The sequence below is a fragment of the Stegostoma tigrinum genome, chromosome 29 (assembly GCF_030684315.1).
Source record: "Stegostoma tigrinum isolate sSteTig4 chromosome 29, sSteTig4.hap1, whole genome shotgun sequence".
NCBI classification, from domain to species: domain Eukaryota; kingdom Metazoa; phylum Chordata; class Chondrichthyes; order Orectolobiformes; family Stegostomatidae; genus Stegostoma; species Stegostoma tigrinum.
Window position 1 is genome coordinate 3,837,565 of NC_081382.1, and position 20,016 is coordinate 3,857,580.

The following is a 20,016-nucleotide window of genomic DNA, read 5'->3' on the forward strand; positions in this document are numbered from 1 at the left end:
TGACAGGACTGTGTTGACTCTGCCTTATTACCTTGAACTTATCCAAGTGCCCTGTTATATGTCTTTAATAATAGCTTCTAACAGTTTCTCTCTGACAGCTGTTTGGCTAAATGATCTGTAGTTGCCTGCTTTCTGCCTCCCTCCCTTTTTTGAACAAAGGAATCCTCAAAAATGGAAGTAAATTTACCAAACACTATTTCCCTTTCATAAAACCATGCTATGTCTGCTGTGCATGTTGTGATTTTCAAAATATATTGCTAACATTGGATCAATAATGGATTCCAACATTTTCTCAATGACAGATATCAGCCTGACTGATCATTCCCTTATTACTTTCCCTACTTTTTTTTTCAGGAACGCTGTTACATTTTGCTAACTTCCAATCTACTGGGAACAATTCAGAATATGGAAAATGTTACAAGATCAAACCCTGTACCCAGCGTCTCAGTTGGGTCATTGTTTTATCATCTTAGAATGTGGTTGCCAGCTCCAGCTATTTGAATGAGAAGGCTACCATTCTCTCTTTTACCTTCTGAGCTCAATTCCTTTGAGTTCCTCACAAACTGAGTCCCTCCGTTTCCCACTAATTTCGGTTATTTGTTTTTCTCTTCATCTGAGAAATAGAAACTAAGAGGATAGAGGTATCACAGTTCCATTGGTCTGCTCACTCATTACAGACAAACAATTGCTGATGGTTTAACTTAAGGGTCACAATACCCTGTGTGGTCGGAGAGGTTTTGAAGGAGGTTCCTTCATGGTAACTGCTATGGGAATTGAACCCCACACGATTTGTATCTCCCTGCACTCAAACCAACTGTCCAGCCAACTCAGCTAACCGCTCACTCACCCCCCCAACCCCATAACAGAGGCGTTCACTGTGTGTTTTAGAATATTGGGCATGTCTTAGAAGGACTGACAAATCTTTTGTTTCCGTCCAGAGAGCGACAGGAGTCCAGACCTTGCGATGTCAAGATGTGGAGGTGCCGGTGTTGGACTGGGGTGGACAAGGTCAGAAATCATGCAACACCAGGTTATAGTCCAACGGGTTTATAGGAAATCACAAGTCTGTGTCTTTAAATAAACCTGTTGGACAGACCATAACCTGGTCTGTGATTTCTGACCTTGCAATACCAAGGCAGGCAAGACTTTAGGTCAAGTGCTGGAAAATGGGATTCGAACAGTTAGGTGTTTGTATTTGACTGGTGCAGACTCAAAGGACTGAATGGGGTGTTTCCTGTGCTGTAGACCTCTATGAGGGATGGGTTGTTATGGGTTTGGGGATGGAATGTGATGGGGTCAGGGGTGGGGGATTGGGTTGTGATGGGAGCAGGGGGTCAGGTTTGGACCGTGGTGGGGCCAGGAATGGGCTGTGATGAGGTCAGGGTATTGGGAATGGGATGGGATGTGATGGGGTCAGGGGTGGGGGGATGGGCTGTGATAGAATCAGGGGATCAGGGATGGGATGGGGTGGGGACAGGGGTTGGGCGGATGGGCTGTGATGAGGTCAGGGGGTTGGGGTTGGGCTGTGACAGGGTCAGGGGTTGGGGTCGGACTGTGATGGGTTCAGGGGGTTCAGGATTGAGATTTGATGCGGTCAGGGGGTGGGGTGTCGGGCTGTGATGGGAGCAGGGGGTCGGGTTTGGATCGTGGTGGGGCCAGGAATGGGCTGTGATGGGGTTAGGGGATTGGGGATGGGGTGGGATGTAATGGGGTCAGGGTAGGGTGCCAGGCTGTGATGGGGTCAAGGGGGTGGGGGGATGAGCTGTGATAGGGTCAGGGGTTCGGGGATGGGATGGGATCGGGGGTGCGGGGATGGGCTGTGATGGGAACAGGGGATTGGGGATGGCTTGGCATGGGATGGCGTGTCAGGCTGTGATGCGGTCAGTGGATTGGGGTCAGGCTGTGACAGGGTCGGGGGTCGGGGTCGGACTGTGATGGGTTCAGGGGGTTCAGGATCGAGATTTGAGGGGGTTGGGGGTATGGTGTCTGGCTATGATGGGTTCAGGGGGTTGTGGATGCGGTCAGGGGCTCGGGGTCGGCTGTAATGGAGTCAGGGGGTGGGAGGATGGGCTGTGAGGGGGTCAGGGATGGGATTTGATGGTTTCAGGAGTCAGGTCGTGATGGGGTTGGGGTAACTTCCTATCAGCCAAAATACTTGTTTTGGTGCCTGTTGCAGATAGGGGTTGGAAAATATTGCTCGATTGTGTTCAGTGTATGTGGTGTGTAAAAAATACACAATTACACATCAGTACAGCACAGTGGGAGGCTCACTCAGTGTCAGTTAACAGCTTCCTGAAGAATTTTTTTTTATTCACTTATGGAATTTGGTCTTGGTCAGAATTTATTTACCAACATCCAACTGGCCTAAAAGTTAAGGAAGGTTGCTGTGGGTCTGGAGTCACACAAAGGCTAGACTGGGTAAGGACAGCAAATTTACATCCCTACAGGGAGCAAGATAACTTCTTATAGCAACTGAAGATAGTTACATGGTTGACTTGCTTTTAATTTCAGGTTTTTAATTAAATTTAAATATCACTATCTGCTAATGTGTGGTTCAAACTATTGTGCCCAGGTCTTAAGTCTGGGGCATTGTTTTACTGAATCATACAATCTGTTGTGTGGAAGCAAGCCATTCAGCTCATCAAGTTCACACTGACCCCCTGAGAAGCATCCCACCCAGACTCACCCTCCTCCCCTATCCTGCTAACCCTGTATTTCCCATGGATAATCCACCTAGCATGCATATCCCTGGACATGATGGGGCAATTTAGCAAGGCCAATCAACCTACCCTGCACATCTTTGGACTGTGGAAGGAAACCACAGCATCTGGAAGAAACCCACGCAGACACTGGGAGAATGTGCAAACTCTGCACAGTCACCTGAGGCTAGAACTGAACCCAGGTCCCTGGTACTATGAGGCAACAATGCTAGCCACCGAGCCACTATGCCACTCCCTCCCCCAATGATCCAATGAAGTACCCACTATACTGCCAGTTCCCCTGAAAGGCATTTACTTAATGGTCCATACATTGAGCAGATCCGAGTGCGCTGCAGAATCCAGAAATAGGATCATACAGTTTGCAAATACAAAACCGAACTGAAACAAGCAGGTCTACTTTAAACAAATCTGTACAGATACAGATTGCTGTAATATGTCCGGCATAGAGGTGAAAAAAAGCAGAGTTTATTTAACACTGCCCGGAATTGGTGCCAATTTGTCTCTGTTTTCTGAAAGGTGCAGAAAGGTCTTGCATTTCTCATCTGAAATGAAGGCTGGGAGCTGAGCCTACCACGTCTCCTCTAACACATGCTGAGACTAACTAGCACCTGCCACCTCTCAATAACAGTGTTGCATGATCATTCTTTATAGAAAAACTGAAGATGTCCAAGAAAATAACAAGCCTCCATTTCCTTCTTGTCTCCTACCAAAGACTTCCATACTGCAGGCATAAATTAAACATGTTAATAAAGAGACAAAGAGAAACACCTCGCGTTCAAAATAAGCCACAATGATTTTTATGCAGCAGACGCAGCACACATTCTGCAGCAAAACCACCCATCAAGCTGCCGAGGGATGATTCAACATTTTCCTAAATCACAATGGGATTGCAGAATACTTGCAAGTATTTAGTAAACTAGGGCTGACTCAGCAAGGCTTTATAAGGGGAGATCATGCCAGACAAATCTGTTAGAATTCTTTGAGGAAGTAACGCACAATTAGACAAAAGACAGCTCATGGGTGTGACGTATTTACATTTTTGAAAGGCCTCTAACAAGGTGCTGCATAGGCGTCTGCTGAATAAGTTAAGAGCCCATGGTATTAGGGGCTCGGTACTGGCATGGGTAGAGGAATGGCTCACTGGCAGAAGACAGCGAATGGGGATAAAAGGGTCTTTTTCAGGATAGCAGCCAGTGACTAATGGAATTCTACAGGGGTCACTGTTGGCACCACAACTATTCATGTTATAAATTAATGACCTGAACAAAGTAACTGATGGCATTGTTGCTAAGTGTGATGCAAAGATAGGTGGAGGGACAGGTAATGTTGAAGGAGTAGGGAGGCTGCAGAAGGACTTGGATGGTTAGGGGAGTGGGCAAAGAAGTGGCAGATGGAATACAATGTGGGGAAGTGTGAGAAGAAGATGGTAAGAAGAGTTGGTAAGAAGAATAGAGGCATAGACTATTTTCTAAATAGGGAAAAGCTTTGGAAATCTGAAGCACAAGGGACTTAGGGGTCCTAGTTCAGAATTCTGTTCAGGTTACCATGGCATTTAGGAAGGCAGATGTGCTGTGTTAGCATTAATTTCAAAAGGGCTAGAATACTACAGCAGAAATGTACTACTGAGGCTGTATAAGGCTCTGGTCAGATAGCATTTGGAATATTGACAGTAGTTTTGGGCCCTGTACCTAAGAACGGGCGTGCTGACCTTGAAGGGTGACCTACAAGAATGATCCTGGGAATGTAGGCCTTGTCATGCGAGGACAGGTTGATGGCTCTGGATATGTACTTGATGGAGTTTAGAGGGATGAGGGGTAATCTCCCTGAAACTTACAGAATATTGAAAGACCAAAATAGAATGGAAGTGGAGAAGATGTTTCCACTACTAAGAAAGATTAGGACCCAAGGGCATGACCTCAATGAAAGAACAACGCTTTAGAAATGAGATAAGGAGGAATGGGTAATTTATGGAACTCATTGCTGCTGTGAGGTATGGAAGCCAAGTCATTGAATGTATTTAAGACAGAGTCAGATAGGTTCTTGGTTATTAAGAAAATAAAAGCTTTTAGGAAGAAGGCAGGAGAATGGGGTTGAGAAACGTATCAGCCATAGTTGAATAGTACAGAAGACTAGCCTCAGTGGCCTAATTCTACTCCTGTATCTTTGGTCCTTTGGTGGTCTTATAGCTGCATCTCCAAAGTACATTAGTGGCTGTAAAGTGTTTCGGGACATTTTGAGGTTTTACAAAGTGTAGGAAGGGGAAATAGAGGCTGGTTGAAGAGTGGTAATATCATCTAGTGGCACAGTCTGTAATCATGAGGACATGGGTTCAAGTTGCATCACATCAGCTGATTGAATTTGGTTTCAGTTAACAAGTCTGGAAGCTGAATTCAATAATTCAATAATTCAATAATAACAACTACCATCAATTATTGTACAAACCCATCTACATCACTCATGCATTCGAGAAGGAAATCTGCCAGCCTCACCCAGTCTGCCCTTATTAACGAGCCCAGATCCACAACAATGGTGTTAACTCTCTGAAATATCTGAACAAGTCACTTAGTTCAAGGGCAATTGGGATGGGCAACGAATGCTGGAATTCCCAGCGATGCCCATATCCTGAGGGGAATAAAACCTATGGAAATGCAAGAGTGTCAGTCCCTTATTGATCTTCACAATGGGAAGCTGTTACATCTCTATGTGACAAGCCTAATTCTGGGGAGGTGAGCATGATATCTTGGGGAATAGTCCAGTACTGAACTGTCCAAACTACTGTGCTTCAGATGCAATGTTAAGTCACTGTCCCATCTCCCGTCTCAGACTGATGCAGAAGATCCCATGGATCAGGTGTCTCAGGAGTCCCTCAGCCACCACCACTCAAAATTAATTTAAGACTTTGTTGTTTGTGGGAGCTTGCTGTGCACAACTTTGACTGCTTCAGTTCCTACAACACTGACTATACCTCAAAAATTGATTCTACATTGGCTGTAAAACATTATAGAACATCCTGAGGTGACGAATGGATATTCTCTCTCTTCCCTTTAATCTGGTTAATGCTCTTCATGGGTGGAATGCTGGAAGACAGGGAGAGCTCTGTGCTGAAAAACCTTTACAACATCCATCAACAAGACTGCAGAGGTTCAGTAGTTAGTGAGGGGGTTGGCAATGTTTGTCTAGCTGGAGGCAGCACTCATTCTCCCCTTGCAATACAGTGTGGGCGGATTCTGGCTGATTCCATTTCAATAACTGCTCTCAGCTGCACAGAGCAATAAGGACCATACAGTTCTCCAGAGAGTTACCCAGAACAGGGAGAGTTCCTCAGACAGCATAGCGTCTCTGCTTCCTGGCATGTAAGACAGTTCCGATAAAAGGGCAAACATAATCGATAGACAGTCAATGTAAAAAGGAAAGAAATGTGAGTGAATGTTGCAGCTTTAAGGTATAGCTCAAAGGTATTCTGAGCATTGCAAGCTAGAATGCGTATAATGTACTTTGTGCTAACTCAGTGACAATCAGATTTGACAGTGTGCCCTCAGAGTCTCACCACATGACACTCTTGCCTCTGCTCTGAGCACTCACCCTCCCTTCAACAACACCATCATTTCCAAAGCTGCCTGGCTACTGCATCAGAGCTCTCAGGCTTGCATAGGCAATTAATTGATTTTTTTTTCAATTTTATATCAAGCATAGCCTGGCCTCTGTCTAGCTCTCTCCCTCTGCACCGTATCTACACTTTCTAATTCTGGACACAAGACTGAGACTTTCAGAGACAGAGAAGCTGACGTAAGGGTACAAGTGGGCAATGCAGTGTAGATGGAGATCAGGGTGTCCCATTCTCTTCATCCATCATTGTTGCTCTTTTCTCTTCAGTTACCAAGACGATATTCTCTGGAATTCCGTTCCATAACCTCTCTGCCTGGCTATCTCTTAATGCTCCTTTAAGCTGCACATTTATTTGTTTGGCATGACTTTTGGTCTTGTCCTGATGTCCTCCTCAAAGGTTTAGTGTCAATATTTATCCAACGATGATCATCACAACATTAAATGAATTGATATTGAAGAATGCTATTTGCTGCTTTCCAATTCTCCCACAGTCTGCCCATCCCATGCATCAGCAAGATATTTTAATCTACTTTCACAGTATCATGCATCCTCCATCTGCCTCAATCACGCTGCCACATTCTATCATTGTTTTTGTAACCTACTCTAACATCAATTTTTCCAATTTTCCCACAAATTCCTCCTTATCCAGGACTCAGCTGCTCAATTCCCTGCCTCGCACTCTCATTTGTCACCCCAATCCCATTTGGTCTCTCCTGGTCCCAGTTCTTTTCATTTACTGTTTCTAACCCCCATGTCTTTAAATGAATTGATATGATCTTTGTGTTTTCCTCCAGTTCATTATCTTTCTCCCCTGCTGCTCACCCACACCCTCCCAACATCTCTGCCCAAGATATATAATCGCTTGAATATGTTCATGTCCAATTCATGAGCACCCATGCTGACAAATCGCAAATGGATTACAGGAGTAAATCTTTCTGATTATTATTCACCGCTAGTAAACGCTGCCAGTTAATGGAGCAACAGTAAATGTTGCTAGTTAGTTCTCACTGTTAGTAAATGGTACCAATTAGTAGTTGGCATGGGTCAATTAGCAAATTCTACTGGTTAATTGCTAGTATGAGTAAACGTTAAATATTTTAGATCTCAATACCAGCAAATGCTGCAGATAAACGAATAATGCTAGTAAACGATGGTTGGTTTTCGTACTGAATAATGCTCCGAGTTATTCGTCAAGACTAGTAAAGATTAATGCTCAGTACACAAGGTTAGCACAATTCAGTCGTAGTTAACAGCCTGGTTAGTGATAGTCAATGGGTGAGAACAGATTGCCAGTTTTACCTGACTGCTGATCAGGTCCTCACACACTGCCAGGGCCATCTGGATAGCATTGGGTTTGTGAGTGACCGCTGTGGCATTGAGTTGGATTTTGTAGGTTCCGTGCTTCCGGTTCGCCTGCGCCACCGCCTCCCTGAAGATATTCTCCGTCTTCTTGGTGCTCAGGACCGCGCCGATATTCACCACTTTGGGCGCTGCTTGGCTCTGCAGCGGGAACACGGCGCTGAAGCCGAGCAGCAGCCCGATCAGACGGTCCATGTTGCTGCAGTACCGGAGCTCCTGGATCTCCCTCTCCGGCCACTGGAGCCCGCAGCCGGGCTCGGCTCCCTGACCACTCTGGCCGGAGGGGATAGCAGGGGACAGGAGCTAACCGCAGCCGGACACGGTGTAGGATAGCTAGATGCTCCGTCTCCCTGCCGGAGCTTGCTGCAATGCTGTAGCCTGATCCTGTATCATTGGTGCTGATGCTGCTGAACTCTCTGTTTTCATTGGTCCTGCCGCTAGCTGCTCCTTAATACTAGCCCCCGTGTTATTGGCTGCATCTTTCCCCAATCTCCAGCCTCCCAGCTCCTGGTTGCTAAGACGTTACCATCCCACAGGCACCCGGGCTGAGGTCATCAGGCAATCTCTAAAATTCTGACAATTTCAGTCTTTAGCAAGCTATTGCTGTCTTTCCACTCAGAGAGTGGTAAGGGTGTGGAACGCCCTGCCTGCCAATGTAGTGAACTCAGCCACATTAGGGGCATTTAAACAGTCCTTGCATAAGCATATGGATGACGATGGGATAGTGTAGGGGATGGGCTTAGATTAGTTCACAGGTCGGCACAACATCGAGGGCCAAAGGGCCTGTTCTGCGCTGTATTGTTCTAATGTTCTAAGTACTCCCTTTTACCCTCTCTCCCTATCTTTCCCTCTCTCCCTACCTGTCTTTCCCACTCTTCATCTCTCTCTGGCTCCCTACCCCTTTCTCCCTCCCTCCTCACCACCCTCTCTCACACTGTTTCTCTTCTCCCTCTCTCATCTCACTTGCTTTTTGTCCCTATTCCTCCTCCCCCATTACAATCTCCCTCTTTATCGATCACTCAGTCCCTCTCTCCCTGCCGATCTCTGCCTCTCTCCCCATCCCCGCTTCCTTTCTACATTTCCCCATCCCCTTTTGTCCTTCTCTGCCCCTTCTTCATCACTTTAACCCTCTATCTATCCTTCTCCCTCTACCCTTCTTGTTCTCCCCATTCCAAGTCCTAGCATTCTCTCTCTCCTTGCCCCCCCCAACCTAATCCTCTCTCCTCACCCCTTCTTCCCCCTGTCTCCACTTTACCGCTCCGTGTCTTTCTCGCTATGCCTCAAATTTGCATGCTTTCCTGTATACCTCTGCCTCCCTCTCTCTGTCACTCTTACTTACTTTGCATCACTCTCTGTTACAATCTCTCAAGACAGCAGTCCAGCCTGGACTGTGACTTATTAAAACTGGCTGCAAGATAGATAATCCCATCTATGTCTCACAGTAAGAGCCACTCAACAATAGCAAGCCAGGAAATCGAATGGCACAATATTGCATTTTATTCCAAACATTCTTTTCTCAAAAAAAACAGAAAAAGAAATGCATGTGTTACCTTTTACATTGTGACATAGCTAAGTTACCCAGTAAGTGTCCAACATTTGCAGTTTATTATTTTTGTCTGACTTTGCACAAGCATTGCACGTATAGTATTTAAATTGTAATCGGCTCTGAATGGCGTATTGTCATTGGCTGTTCATCTGGGTGATGTTCTTTCCTTGAGTGTGTCATTCCAATGTCTTTTGTTGTTGTTTTGGAACTGTTATTGTTCCATTTCCATTGTGGACCTGTGGGTCGGATGGTTGATCTGTGAATGGTGGAGGTGATACATTAGTATCGTCCTCATCAGCCCTCTGCAGTAAAGGAACAGCTTCTCCTGTTGTGAGTATGTCTCCCTGACTGTGATGGGCTTACCTGATCATTTCTCCTCCATGAATTACAATCAAGGTGGCAACTGCTCTGGCTGTTTTTGAGAGTATGGATGACTTGTACCCTGAATGCGGAGTGAAATATTCAGGAATGTGTGACTTTTCAAAAGGATAGCAGGAAGGAAAGGATGGCATAGCTTTGTTGGTATGAGATGGAATAATTACAATCACATGAAATGATCTGGGATCTAAAGATGTAGAATCCATAGATTTGGAGGTAGGAAGTAAAACGGAGAAGCGGATTTAGGAAATTAGAGCAGGACTAGGCCATTTGTCCCTTTGAGCTTGCTCCTCCATTCAATATGCTCATGGCTCATCATCCAACTCCGTCTCCTGCTCCTGCTTTCTTCACATACTCATTGATTCCCTAAGAACTGTATCTACTCCCACTGGTAGGAGTGGTCTATGGGCCCCCTAACGGTAGGGGTAGGGCAAAGAATAGATCAGGAGATAAGTATACTAATCATGGGTGAGTTTAATCTTCATGTAAAATTGGACAGTTGGGTTAGTAGAAGCAGCCACGAAGAAGAACTCAGACTGTATTCAGGACAGTTTCCTAGAACAATATTTTGTGGATCCAACTAGGGATCAAGGAGCTTTGGATCTGGTGATGTGTAATGAGGCAGGTTTGATAAATAATGCTAGAATAAAAGAGTCCCTAGGAAACAATGATCATATCGTGGGAGAATTTAGCATTCTGTTTGAGAGGAGAAAATTTGGGTAATTACAAAGAATGAGGGCAGACCTAGCTGGAGTGGGCTGGAAAAAGAATTTATCGGCAAAGACAGTTGAAGGGTGATGGCGGATATTTAAGAAAATAATTCATGACTTACACAGAGATATATGCCAGTGGGGAAGAAGGATTTTAGGAAGAGGCTAACCAGGGAAGTTAAGCATCAAATTGAAAGATATGGAAAAGATTAGTGGTTAAGACAGAGAATTGGGAAGTTTTAAAAACCAACAAAAGATGACCAAAAAATAACTATGGGGGAGAAAATAAAAATTGAAAGTAAACTAATGTATAATATCAAGACAGACAGCAAGATGTTCTTTTATTCCATAAAGTGGAAGAGAGAGGCCAAACCTAACATTCGCTCCATAGAGAATGAAGCCGGGGAAATGATAGTGAGGAACCTGGAAATTGCAGAGATGTTGACCACAACTTCGCAACAGCATTCACATTAGAAGACAGTAACAGCAATTCGAAATTACGAAATAACCAAGGTCCAAAGGGAAGATAGGGAATAAAAGCAATAACGATCTCTAGGACTAGAGAGAATTATCTCAAAGTAAAGGGTTGTCAATTTGAGACATAGATAACATGGATGTTCTTCTCTCAGAATAGTGAATCAGTAGTGGGGATGCTTTAAGGAACAATTTTTTGTCTTGGAATCCATAGTCATGTCAGAAAAGGTGGATTGACTAGGAAAACCAGCATAGATTCCTAAACGGGAAATTGTGTTTGACTAACTGGGAAGCAGTAACAGAGAGGGTTGATTACATAAATGCTGTTGATATGGTATATATGGACTTTCAAAAGGCATTTGATACAGTGCCATGCAACAGGCTTGTGAGGATAGTTACAGCTCGTAGAACGAAAAAGGTCAGTAGTTGCATGGATACAGAATTAGCTGTGCGATAGAAAACAAAGCAGTGGTCAATAGGTATTTTCCAAGCTAGAGGATGGTTTGTGACAGAGTTCCCTAGAAATTGCCGTTGAGACCTTTGCTTTCCCTAATGTCTATAAATGATCCAGACCTTGGTGTGCAGGGGACTGTTTCACAGTTTGCAGATGAAATGAAACTTGAAGACACTGCAAACTGTAAAGAAGATGGTACAAACCTTCAACAGGACAGAGACAAGTTGGTGGAGTGGGCGGAGAGGTGACAGATCACATCCAGTGCAGAAAAGGGCGGGATGTTGCATTTTGATAGGAATAACAATGAAAGGCAATTAAAAACTAGAGGCTACAATTCTAAAGGGGGGGCAGGAGGAGCGGGAGCTAGATGCAGATGCGCACAGATTGTTGAAGGCAGCAAGGCAGAAGGAGAAAGCATCCTGGGCTTTATTAATTTATTAATACAGGCACAAAGTAGAAACGCAAAGATGTTATGTTGAGCTTAAACAAGACGCATGTTGGACAGCAGCTGGAGTGTTGTGTATAGTTCTGGGTGCCACCTTATAGGAAGGATGTAAATGCACTGGAGAAAGTGCAGAAGAGTTTGACAAGAAAAGTTCCAGGGTTGGGAATCTTCAAGAATAAGGATAGATTGGAGAGAGTTGGGATTCTTTTCCTTGTGGAGAAGGAGGCTAATTGAGATCAGATAGCTTTTGAAAATTGTGGGAGTTCTACATTGAGTAGTCAGGGAAAAATGTGTAAAAGGATCAAGGTGAACAAGGCATAGATTTCCAAATGTAGCAAGGATGATGTGAAAGAAACACATTTTCACACAAGCCATTCAGGTCTGGAATGCACTGTCTGGAAGTTCGGTGAAGGCAGAGTTAATTGAAACATTTAAGTAGGCATTAGACAATTATTTATGTAGGAATGATGTGTGGGGTATGGGGAAAAGACAGGAGATTGGCACAAAGCCACAATGCTCATTGGAGAGCCAGTGCACACACTGCGGACCACAGAAGGTTCTTCTACTCGAAGATCCAGGTCCAGCAATTGTCCAGTGGCTGCTGGATTCATCGTTATTACCATAATTATGGGTATATGGTATCAATGGCAAGGTGAAAAGTGACTGAGACACTACAGTCTCAGTCCCAGTTGCTCCAAAAGCACCCACAGGCTGAGGAAGCAAGACAGTCTGGGTGGCATGATGGTTCAATGGTTAACACTGTTGTCTAACAGCGTCAAGGATCCAGGTTTGATTCTAACCCTGGTTTTGGGCGACTGTCTATGTGGAGTTTGCTCATTCTCCTCATGTCTGCATGGATTTCCTTAGGGTGCTCTGGTTTCCTCCCACAGCCAAAGGTATGCAGGTTAGGTGGATTGGCCATGCTAAATTGCCAATAGTGGCCAGGGATGTGTAGATTAGGTGGGTTATAGGGGGATGGGTCTCGGTGAGATGCTCGGAGAGTCAGTGTGTACATGTTGGGCCAAAGGGCCTGTTTCTACACTGTAGGGCTTCTATGATTCTACTGCTCAGGACCTTTCAATTTACTGTACAAAACCTACCTTGGTTTGACTTTCCAAAGTACAAAGGATGGCAGTTTCCTTACCTAAAGGACATTAGTGAACCAGATGGGTTTTTCTCAACAATCGACAATGGATTCATGGCCATCATTGGATTCTTAATTCCAAATATATCACTGAATCCAAATTCCACCATCTGCCATGATGGGATGTGAACCTGGGTCCCCAGAACATTATCAGGGTCTCTGGATTAACCGTCCAATGACAATACCACTAGGCCGTCACCTCCCCAACTGTATCTGATGTTGGTGAGGCTGTACTTGGGATATTGTGTACAGTTTTGGTCACCCGCTTATCGGAAAGACATAGTTAAACTGGTAGAGCTAGTAAGAGCTACCGATGCTGGAGTAAGAGATAACAGTGTGGAGCTGGAGAAACACAGCAGGTCGGACAGCATCAGAGGAGCAGGGAAGCTGATCTTTCGGGTTGGGACCCTTCTTCAGTAAATTTTCTGAAGAAGAGTCCCAAACCAAAATGTCAGCTTTCCTGCTCCTCTAATGCTGCCTGCCCTGTTGTGTTGGTCCAGCTCCACACTGTTATGTTAGTTAAATTGGAAAGTGTGCAAAAGAAGATTTACAAGGATGTTGCCAGGACTAATAGGCCTGAGTTATAGGGAGAGGTTAGCCAGGATAGGACTTTACTCCTTGGAACTTAGGAGAATTGGGGGTGACCTTATTGAGATGTACAAAATCATGAGGGCCGTAGGTATGATGAATGCATATCATCTTTTTCCCAGGGATGGGGAACTGAAAACGAGAGGGTAGTGGTTTAAAGTGAGAGGGCAAAGATTTAAGAAGAATTTGAGGGGCAAATTCTTCACACAGACAGTGGTGCGTAAATGGAATGGGCTGCCAGAGGAAGTGTTTGAGGCAGGTACGATAGCAACATTTAAAAACCATTTGGACAGGTACATGGTTGGGGAGAGTTTAGAAGGATGTGGACCAAATGTGGGCAATTGGAACTAGCTGAGTTGCCAACATTGTTAGAATGACCAGTTTGGGCTAAAGGGCCTATTTCCATGCTGTATAACTATATGACGCTATGATTTTATGATAGGGTGGGATGCTCTTCGGAGAGACGGCATGGACTCCTTGAGCCGAATGGCATGTTTCCTGTAGGGATTCTATGATTCTATGACAGGCAGCCCTGCCTTGGGTTAGAATTCCAGACACTATGGAGGTGTCACATCTCTGCCACTATCTTCACAGCACCTGGGGCCGAGAAGAGTGTGCCTATACCTGGGCTGGAGCCTGCCTGAAGTCAAGACCACCGGGGTATTAGACATCAGGGAGTACAAATCATCAGAACATCTCCATATCAGCTGTAGGTGTCAGGTCAGGGCCTAGTCGTAGCAATAAAGAAAATAACAGTTTGAGGTCACCTAGGTGGCACAGGTATCCATCACCTGTGTCTCGGCTGTACTCCTGTAAACGTAAGTTCATATGCCCTACTGCATTGCTTTTTACCCTGTTAGATGCTGAGATGGTTGTCTGAAATGTCAGAAATGCAGTATCTTCCCCTCATTCAAAGTGGATGCAGTGGCAATGTATATGCCTGAAGCTGTTCGCGTGACCCAGAGAAGCCACGATTAAACACATGGGGACTGCAGGCAAGGCTCCAGAGATTGGACAGGGACAATGACTATGTCTGGTGAGGTCAGAATGAGGACACTGGCTTGGGAGTAACACACTACACAGTCAATCTCAATGAGTAAAGGAGAAATGGTGAGGGCTCTGGAGGATGTGGGAAAGGATGACCTTTCCCTCCCTGGGGTCTCTAATGGCCACGTGAACGAGATGTGAAGGGCGTCCCACTTTAGGGCAAAAAAGACGAAAGTGTTTGAAATTTTGTTGGACATAGTTGTGGAAGGACACTCACTGATAATGCTCAGTGATGGCAATGGTACAATCAAGGAACCTAACATTGTCCAGGATTGTAGGGATAGCGAGAGAATAAAGCGACTACTGACATCAGACAAGACATTGCACAACTGTGGACTATATTCCAGCATCCACTTGCTGTAACCTGCCTCAGTCTATCTGAAGCCAGGCCAATAGCCATACTTCATTCTTCAACTCCTCCATTGCAGTGCACCTATAATTACACAAGTTCATGCAGAAAGCTACATTTCTCCATATAGTTGTCACTTTCAAACTAATCACAGTTCCAGCCCATAGACATCAAAATAGGAGCTTCTATTGAAAACAATGAGGAAAACCAAGAAGTTCTCAATCAATGGTCCATATCCCAAACAGCAAGCAGTGATCTCCTGACCAATTGGTTTGCAAAAATCATAATGTTGAAACAACCATGTACAAATGAGCTAATCATCTTAGAATTCACAGAATCCCTACAGTTCGGAAAGAGGCCATTCAGCCCATCAAGTCTGCACCAGCCTACCCTAACCCCCAAAACCCTGAATTTACCATGGTTAACCCACCTAACCTGCACACCACTGGACATTGAGGTGCAATTTAGAATGGCCAATCCAACAATCATGAGGGGTCTTGACAAATTAGATGTGGAAAGAATGTTTTGTCTTACAGGAGAATCAATTCTTCATTGACCAGGGGTAGCCCACTAAAAATAAAGAAGGGACAAAAGCTTTTCTTTCAGAGGGTTGTGAGACATTGGAATCTCTTCCAGAAAAGGTGCCGGAGACAGAGTACTTGAATATTTTTAGAGTAAATTTCAATATATTCTTGGGTGAAGGAGTGAAAGGTTATCAGCGGTAAGTGGGTATGTTGATTTGAGGTTACAATCCGATCAGGTATGATCTTATTGAAGGCACAGCAGGCACGAGGGGCTGAATGGCTTACACCAGCTCCTTGCTTGTATGTTTGTATAACTCACTGTCTAGTCTAGTTTGGCTGTAAATAATCTCCCATTAGTCTTCAAATGAACAGAATTCATGTACCCCACTTGTTTACATTGAGGTGGTAGAAGAGGATACTACATAGACTCTAGTATCTGCCATTCATCAGATGTGGGCTCTTCCCCACATCTTGTATTCCACATAGAAAGGGGAAAGACTTTTCCAAATTAAACTTTGACAATGAATGTTCCTGTTAGGGTGTAATGTCTAATCCAATAGACAAAATAATCACACATTACACTTTAAAGGGAGATGATAACCTAGTGGTATTATGGCTGGGCAGTTAATCTAGAGACCAAGGTAATGTTCTGGGAATCTGGGTTTGAATCCTAACTCAACTGATGGTGGATGTTGAATTCAATAACAAAAAAAAGTCTTGAATTAAGATTTGATGTTGACTATGAAGCCATTATCGATTGTCAAAATAGTCCCTATTTAGGTCACTAATGCCCTGTAGGGAGGGAAACTATCATTTGTACCCGGTCTGTCCTACATCTGACTTTAGACCCACTGCAATGTGGTCGATCCTTACTGCCCTGTGGACAATTAGGGTTGGCAATAAATGGCCAGGGGTGCCCTCATCCCATGAATGAATAAAGATGAGCTCCTTATTACATTACAGTTCTGGTTTTAGCCTGGCAAAAACTGTTAGGGCAGCATGGTGGCTCAGGGGTTCACACTGCAGCCTCACAGCACCAAGGACCCGGGTTTGACCCCACCCTCAGGTGACTGTCTGTATGGAGTTTGCACATTCTCCCCGTGTCTGCGTGGGTTTCCTCCGGGTGCTCCGGTTTCCTCCCACAGTCCAAAGATGTGCAGGTTAGGTAGATTGGCCATGCTAAATTGCTCAGGGTCTGTAGATTGGGTGGGTTATGGGTCTGGGTGGGATGCTCCAAGGGTCACTGTGGACTTGTTAGGCTGAAGGGCCTGTTTCCATACTCCAGGGATTCTATGAAAAAAAAATCTGGTTTTAGAAAAGGCACTCATGTTATATACCAACTGATTTTATAACACATTGAAGTCAAACTAGACAGTATGTAGCCACATCCAACCTGAAACTACTCGATTCCCAGCTTAGGCTAAAATTGAAGTGTGTAGAGTTTCAGAAATAACAACCCACTGCCCTCCATATGGTCTGTTTTCTGTCATACTATCATTTTCATGTTTTCTGCACAATCCCTATGGCCTGAAATGAAAACATTACAATTAAGTATAACCATGGCAATAAATACAGGTTTCAGAATTTGGAACTGTGGACGTCAGAATGCTGTTGCTCACTGATTCTACCTAAGAATAGCTTTCCATCTTAAATCTGCAAAACAGAAAACAAGGCAGAGAAAGGGATGGAAAGAGACCCTGAGTCTTCTCAACTCAATTAAAGGCCGTAAACTTCATAACTAATAGCATACATGGAATTGTTGACTTTAGTCCTGCATAAAGCCAATCCAGAAGATATCTGAACAGTTCCATATCCTCCAATTTAATCCTTTAATATTAATATGATATAATATGTATTGCTGTTTCAACATCTTCCACTCTACTTCGTGTGCCCTATTTCATCTCTTCCCCCTAGGCTGTTTCAATCAGATTTATTTTTTAATTACATCACAGGATTGTCAGAGTAGCTGGTGAAGCTAGCACTTACTGAACACCCCTGGTTGCCTCGAGGGCTATGGGTCTGAAATCACCTGTAGGCCAGACCAGGTAAGTTTGGCAGATTTCCTCCCAGATAGGACATTAGTGAACCGAATGAATTTTTACAATAATTGCCTGTGGTTAGATGGTCATTATTTTTATATCTGATTTTTTTTGACTGAATTCCAATTTCACTATCTGCCATGTCAGAATTTGAATCCATGTTCCTGGAACATTGGGTTGGGATTTTGGAATATTAGTCCAGTGAAATGACTTATCTTCCCTTATTTATATTGGAGTCAAGGTTTATAGACAACAGACAGACAAGCGGAAGTAAGGCCATGATAGGATCAACATTGTGGAGCAGGCTCAAAGGGCTGGATGACATACTCATGCTCACACTGCTTATGACAGTGCTGATGAAGCCTTCCCTGAAAGAAATGTAGCTTTAATATGTATTGCTGTTTAGACATCTTCCACCCTACATCATGTGTTCTATTTCATCTCTTCCCCCGAGGCTGTTTCAGACAGATTTATTTTTTAATTACATCGCAGGATTGTGAAAGTAACTGGCTAGGCTATCACTACTGAACATCCCTGGTTGTCTAGAGGGTCTGGAATCAGCTGCTTGTGGTAGCAGGTTCTATATTTGGACCCCTCTATGGGTAAAGAAATTTCTCTCAGAAATTGAATTCTTTCTTTAGTTTGTTGGTGACTTATTTAAAAGTCCACACGCTGGAAGACTTTTCCCCCTCCATTTCTAACTCAAGTAGAAAGTTCAGTAACATCAGAGGTGGTGTTAAGTGTTAGAATTTATATGAACCTTTCATTTATTGTCAATGTTAATCAAACTGCCTTTTCGGAGGTAGATGAAAACAAAAATACAAATTTAAACCTGGAAAGCTTAGGCTGTGCTTCAAGATTATGGGCTCGAATAGTTATGAGTGCAAAAAACTCTACGCACTTGGCTCCAAACTCTACCCACTTGGCTTCTTTTGCTGACACCAGGGTGCATGCTGTATGTTTTAGGTAGATACTTGAGCACAAACTAGTGAATGCGTTTATAGAAAAGTGTCTGAATGCACGTACTTGACAGTAGATAGTAGGAACTGCAGATGCTGGAGAATCTGAGATAACAAGATGTGGAGCTGGATGAACACAGTAGGCTAAACAACATCAGAGGAGCAGGAAAGCTGACATTTGGGCCTAGACCCTTCTTCAAAAATGGCGCCATTTATGTTAACTCATACTTGACAGTAGGCTGGTTGACAATATGAAAAAACTTTCTTTGGATCAACATTTCTCCATTTTGACCAATCCCTTCCCTCGGCTAATATGGTATACTGTATCTGCTGTTCCCATTTTGGCCTCCACTACATTGGGGAAGCCAAGCAGAGGCTTGGGGACTGCTTTGCAAAACATCTATGCTTGGTTCGCAACAAACAACTGCACCTCCCAGTCGCAAACCATTTCAACTCCCCCTCCCACTCCTTAGACAACATGTCCATCCTGGGACTCCTGCATTGTCACAATAATGCCACCCGAAGGTTGCAGGAACAGCATCTCATATTCCACTTGGGAACCCCGCAGCCCAATGGTATCAATGTGGATTTCGCAAGCTTCAAAATCTCCCTTCCCCCTACCACATCACAAAACCAGCCCAGATCATCACCACCTCCCTAAACTGTTCTTCCTCTCACCTATCCCCTCCTCCCACCTCAAGCTGCACCTCCATTTCCTACCTACTAACCTCATCCCGCCCCCTTGACCTGCCCATCCTCCCTGGACTGACCTATCTCCTTCCTACCTCCCCACCTACACTCACCTCTACTGGCTCCATCCCTACCTCTTTAACTTGTCTGTCTCCTCTCCACCTATCTGCTGCTCTATCCATCTTCGATCCGCCTCTCTCTCTCTCCCTATTTATTTCAGAACCTCCTCCCCCTCCCCCATTTCTGAAGAAGGGTCTTGGCACGAAACGTCAGCTTTCCGATGCTGCTGTGTTCATCCAGCTCCACACCTTGTTATCTCTTCAACATCACTAATTGTTATTTGTTTTAAAAAAGTCACAAAGTCTCGTTCTCGGTCAAATCTCCTAAGTGATTACAAGTGACCATCAAAGTGAAAATGAAATGATATCTGATGTCCAATTCACAGCAAATTAACAGTCCATAAACTAATTTGGGGTTGTGGGAGGAATGAGTCACTTAGTTGGGGACACTGCTGAAAGAGGTCAAGGCACTCAAGGTAAGCAGATAAAGGGAAGTCAATCAATGCTGATTGGGTGTGAATGAGGAGTGTGTTTGGATGAAAATGAGGAGGCTGTGTTGGGAGCAACCCACACAGAATAGGAGAGTGGGAACAGGTAACAAACATGGAGGAGGAAGTTCTCGTTTTGAAACTGATAAATTTACTAAAGCCCTAAGGGCTGTGAGATACTGAGGTGGAAGATGAGATGTGGTTCCTGCAGTTTGCACTGAGCTTCACAGGAGCACTACGAAGGCCTGAGGCAGAGATGTTGGCCAGGGAACATGGTGGTGTGTTGTAGTCAACTGGAGATGCTTGGGTCATTTTTACAGACACAGTGGAGGTCTTCAACAAAACAGTTGCCCAGTCTGTGTTTCATCTCCCCAGTGTAAAGAAGGCCACATTGTGAGCAGTGAATACAGGACACTAGATTGAATTAAATGCAGGTA

At 44.4% G+C, this 20,016-nt stretch overlaps 1 protein-coding gene across 9 annotated transcripts in view; it reads right to left on the reverse strand.

Moving 5' to 3' along the window:
- LOC125465399 (glutamate receptor ionotropic, NMDA 1) overlaps positions 1–8,084 on the reverse strand; it is a 153,707-nt gene extending 145,623 nt beyond the window's left edge. For all 9 annotated transcript variants that reach the window (XM_048558844.2, XM_048558846.2, XM_048558840.2 and 6 more), the window contains exon 1: positions 7,626–8,084. In XM_048558844.2, the coding sequence (XP_048414801.1) occupies positions 7,626–7,880 (255 nt within the window). In that variant the 5' untranslated portion in view covers positions 7,881–8,084. The remainder of the gene's footprint in view (positions 1–7,625) is intronic.
- Positions 8,085–20,016: the final 11,932 nt, after the last annotated feature.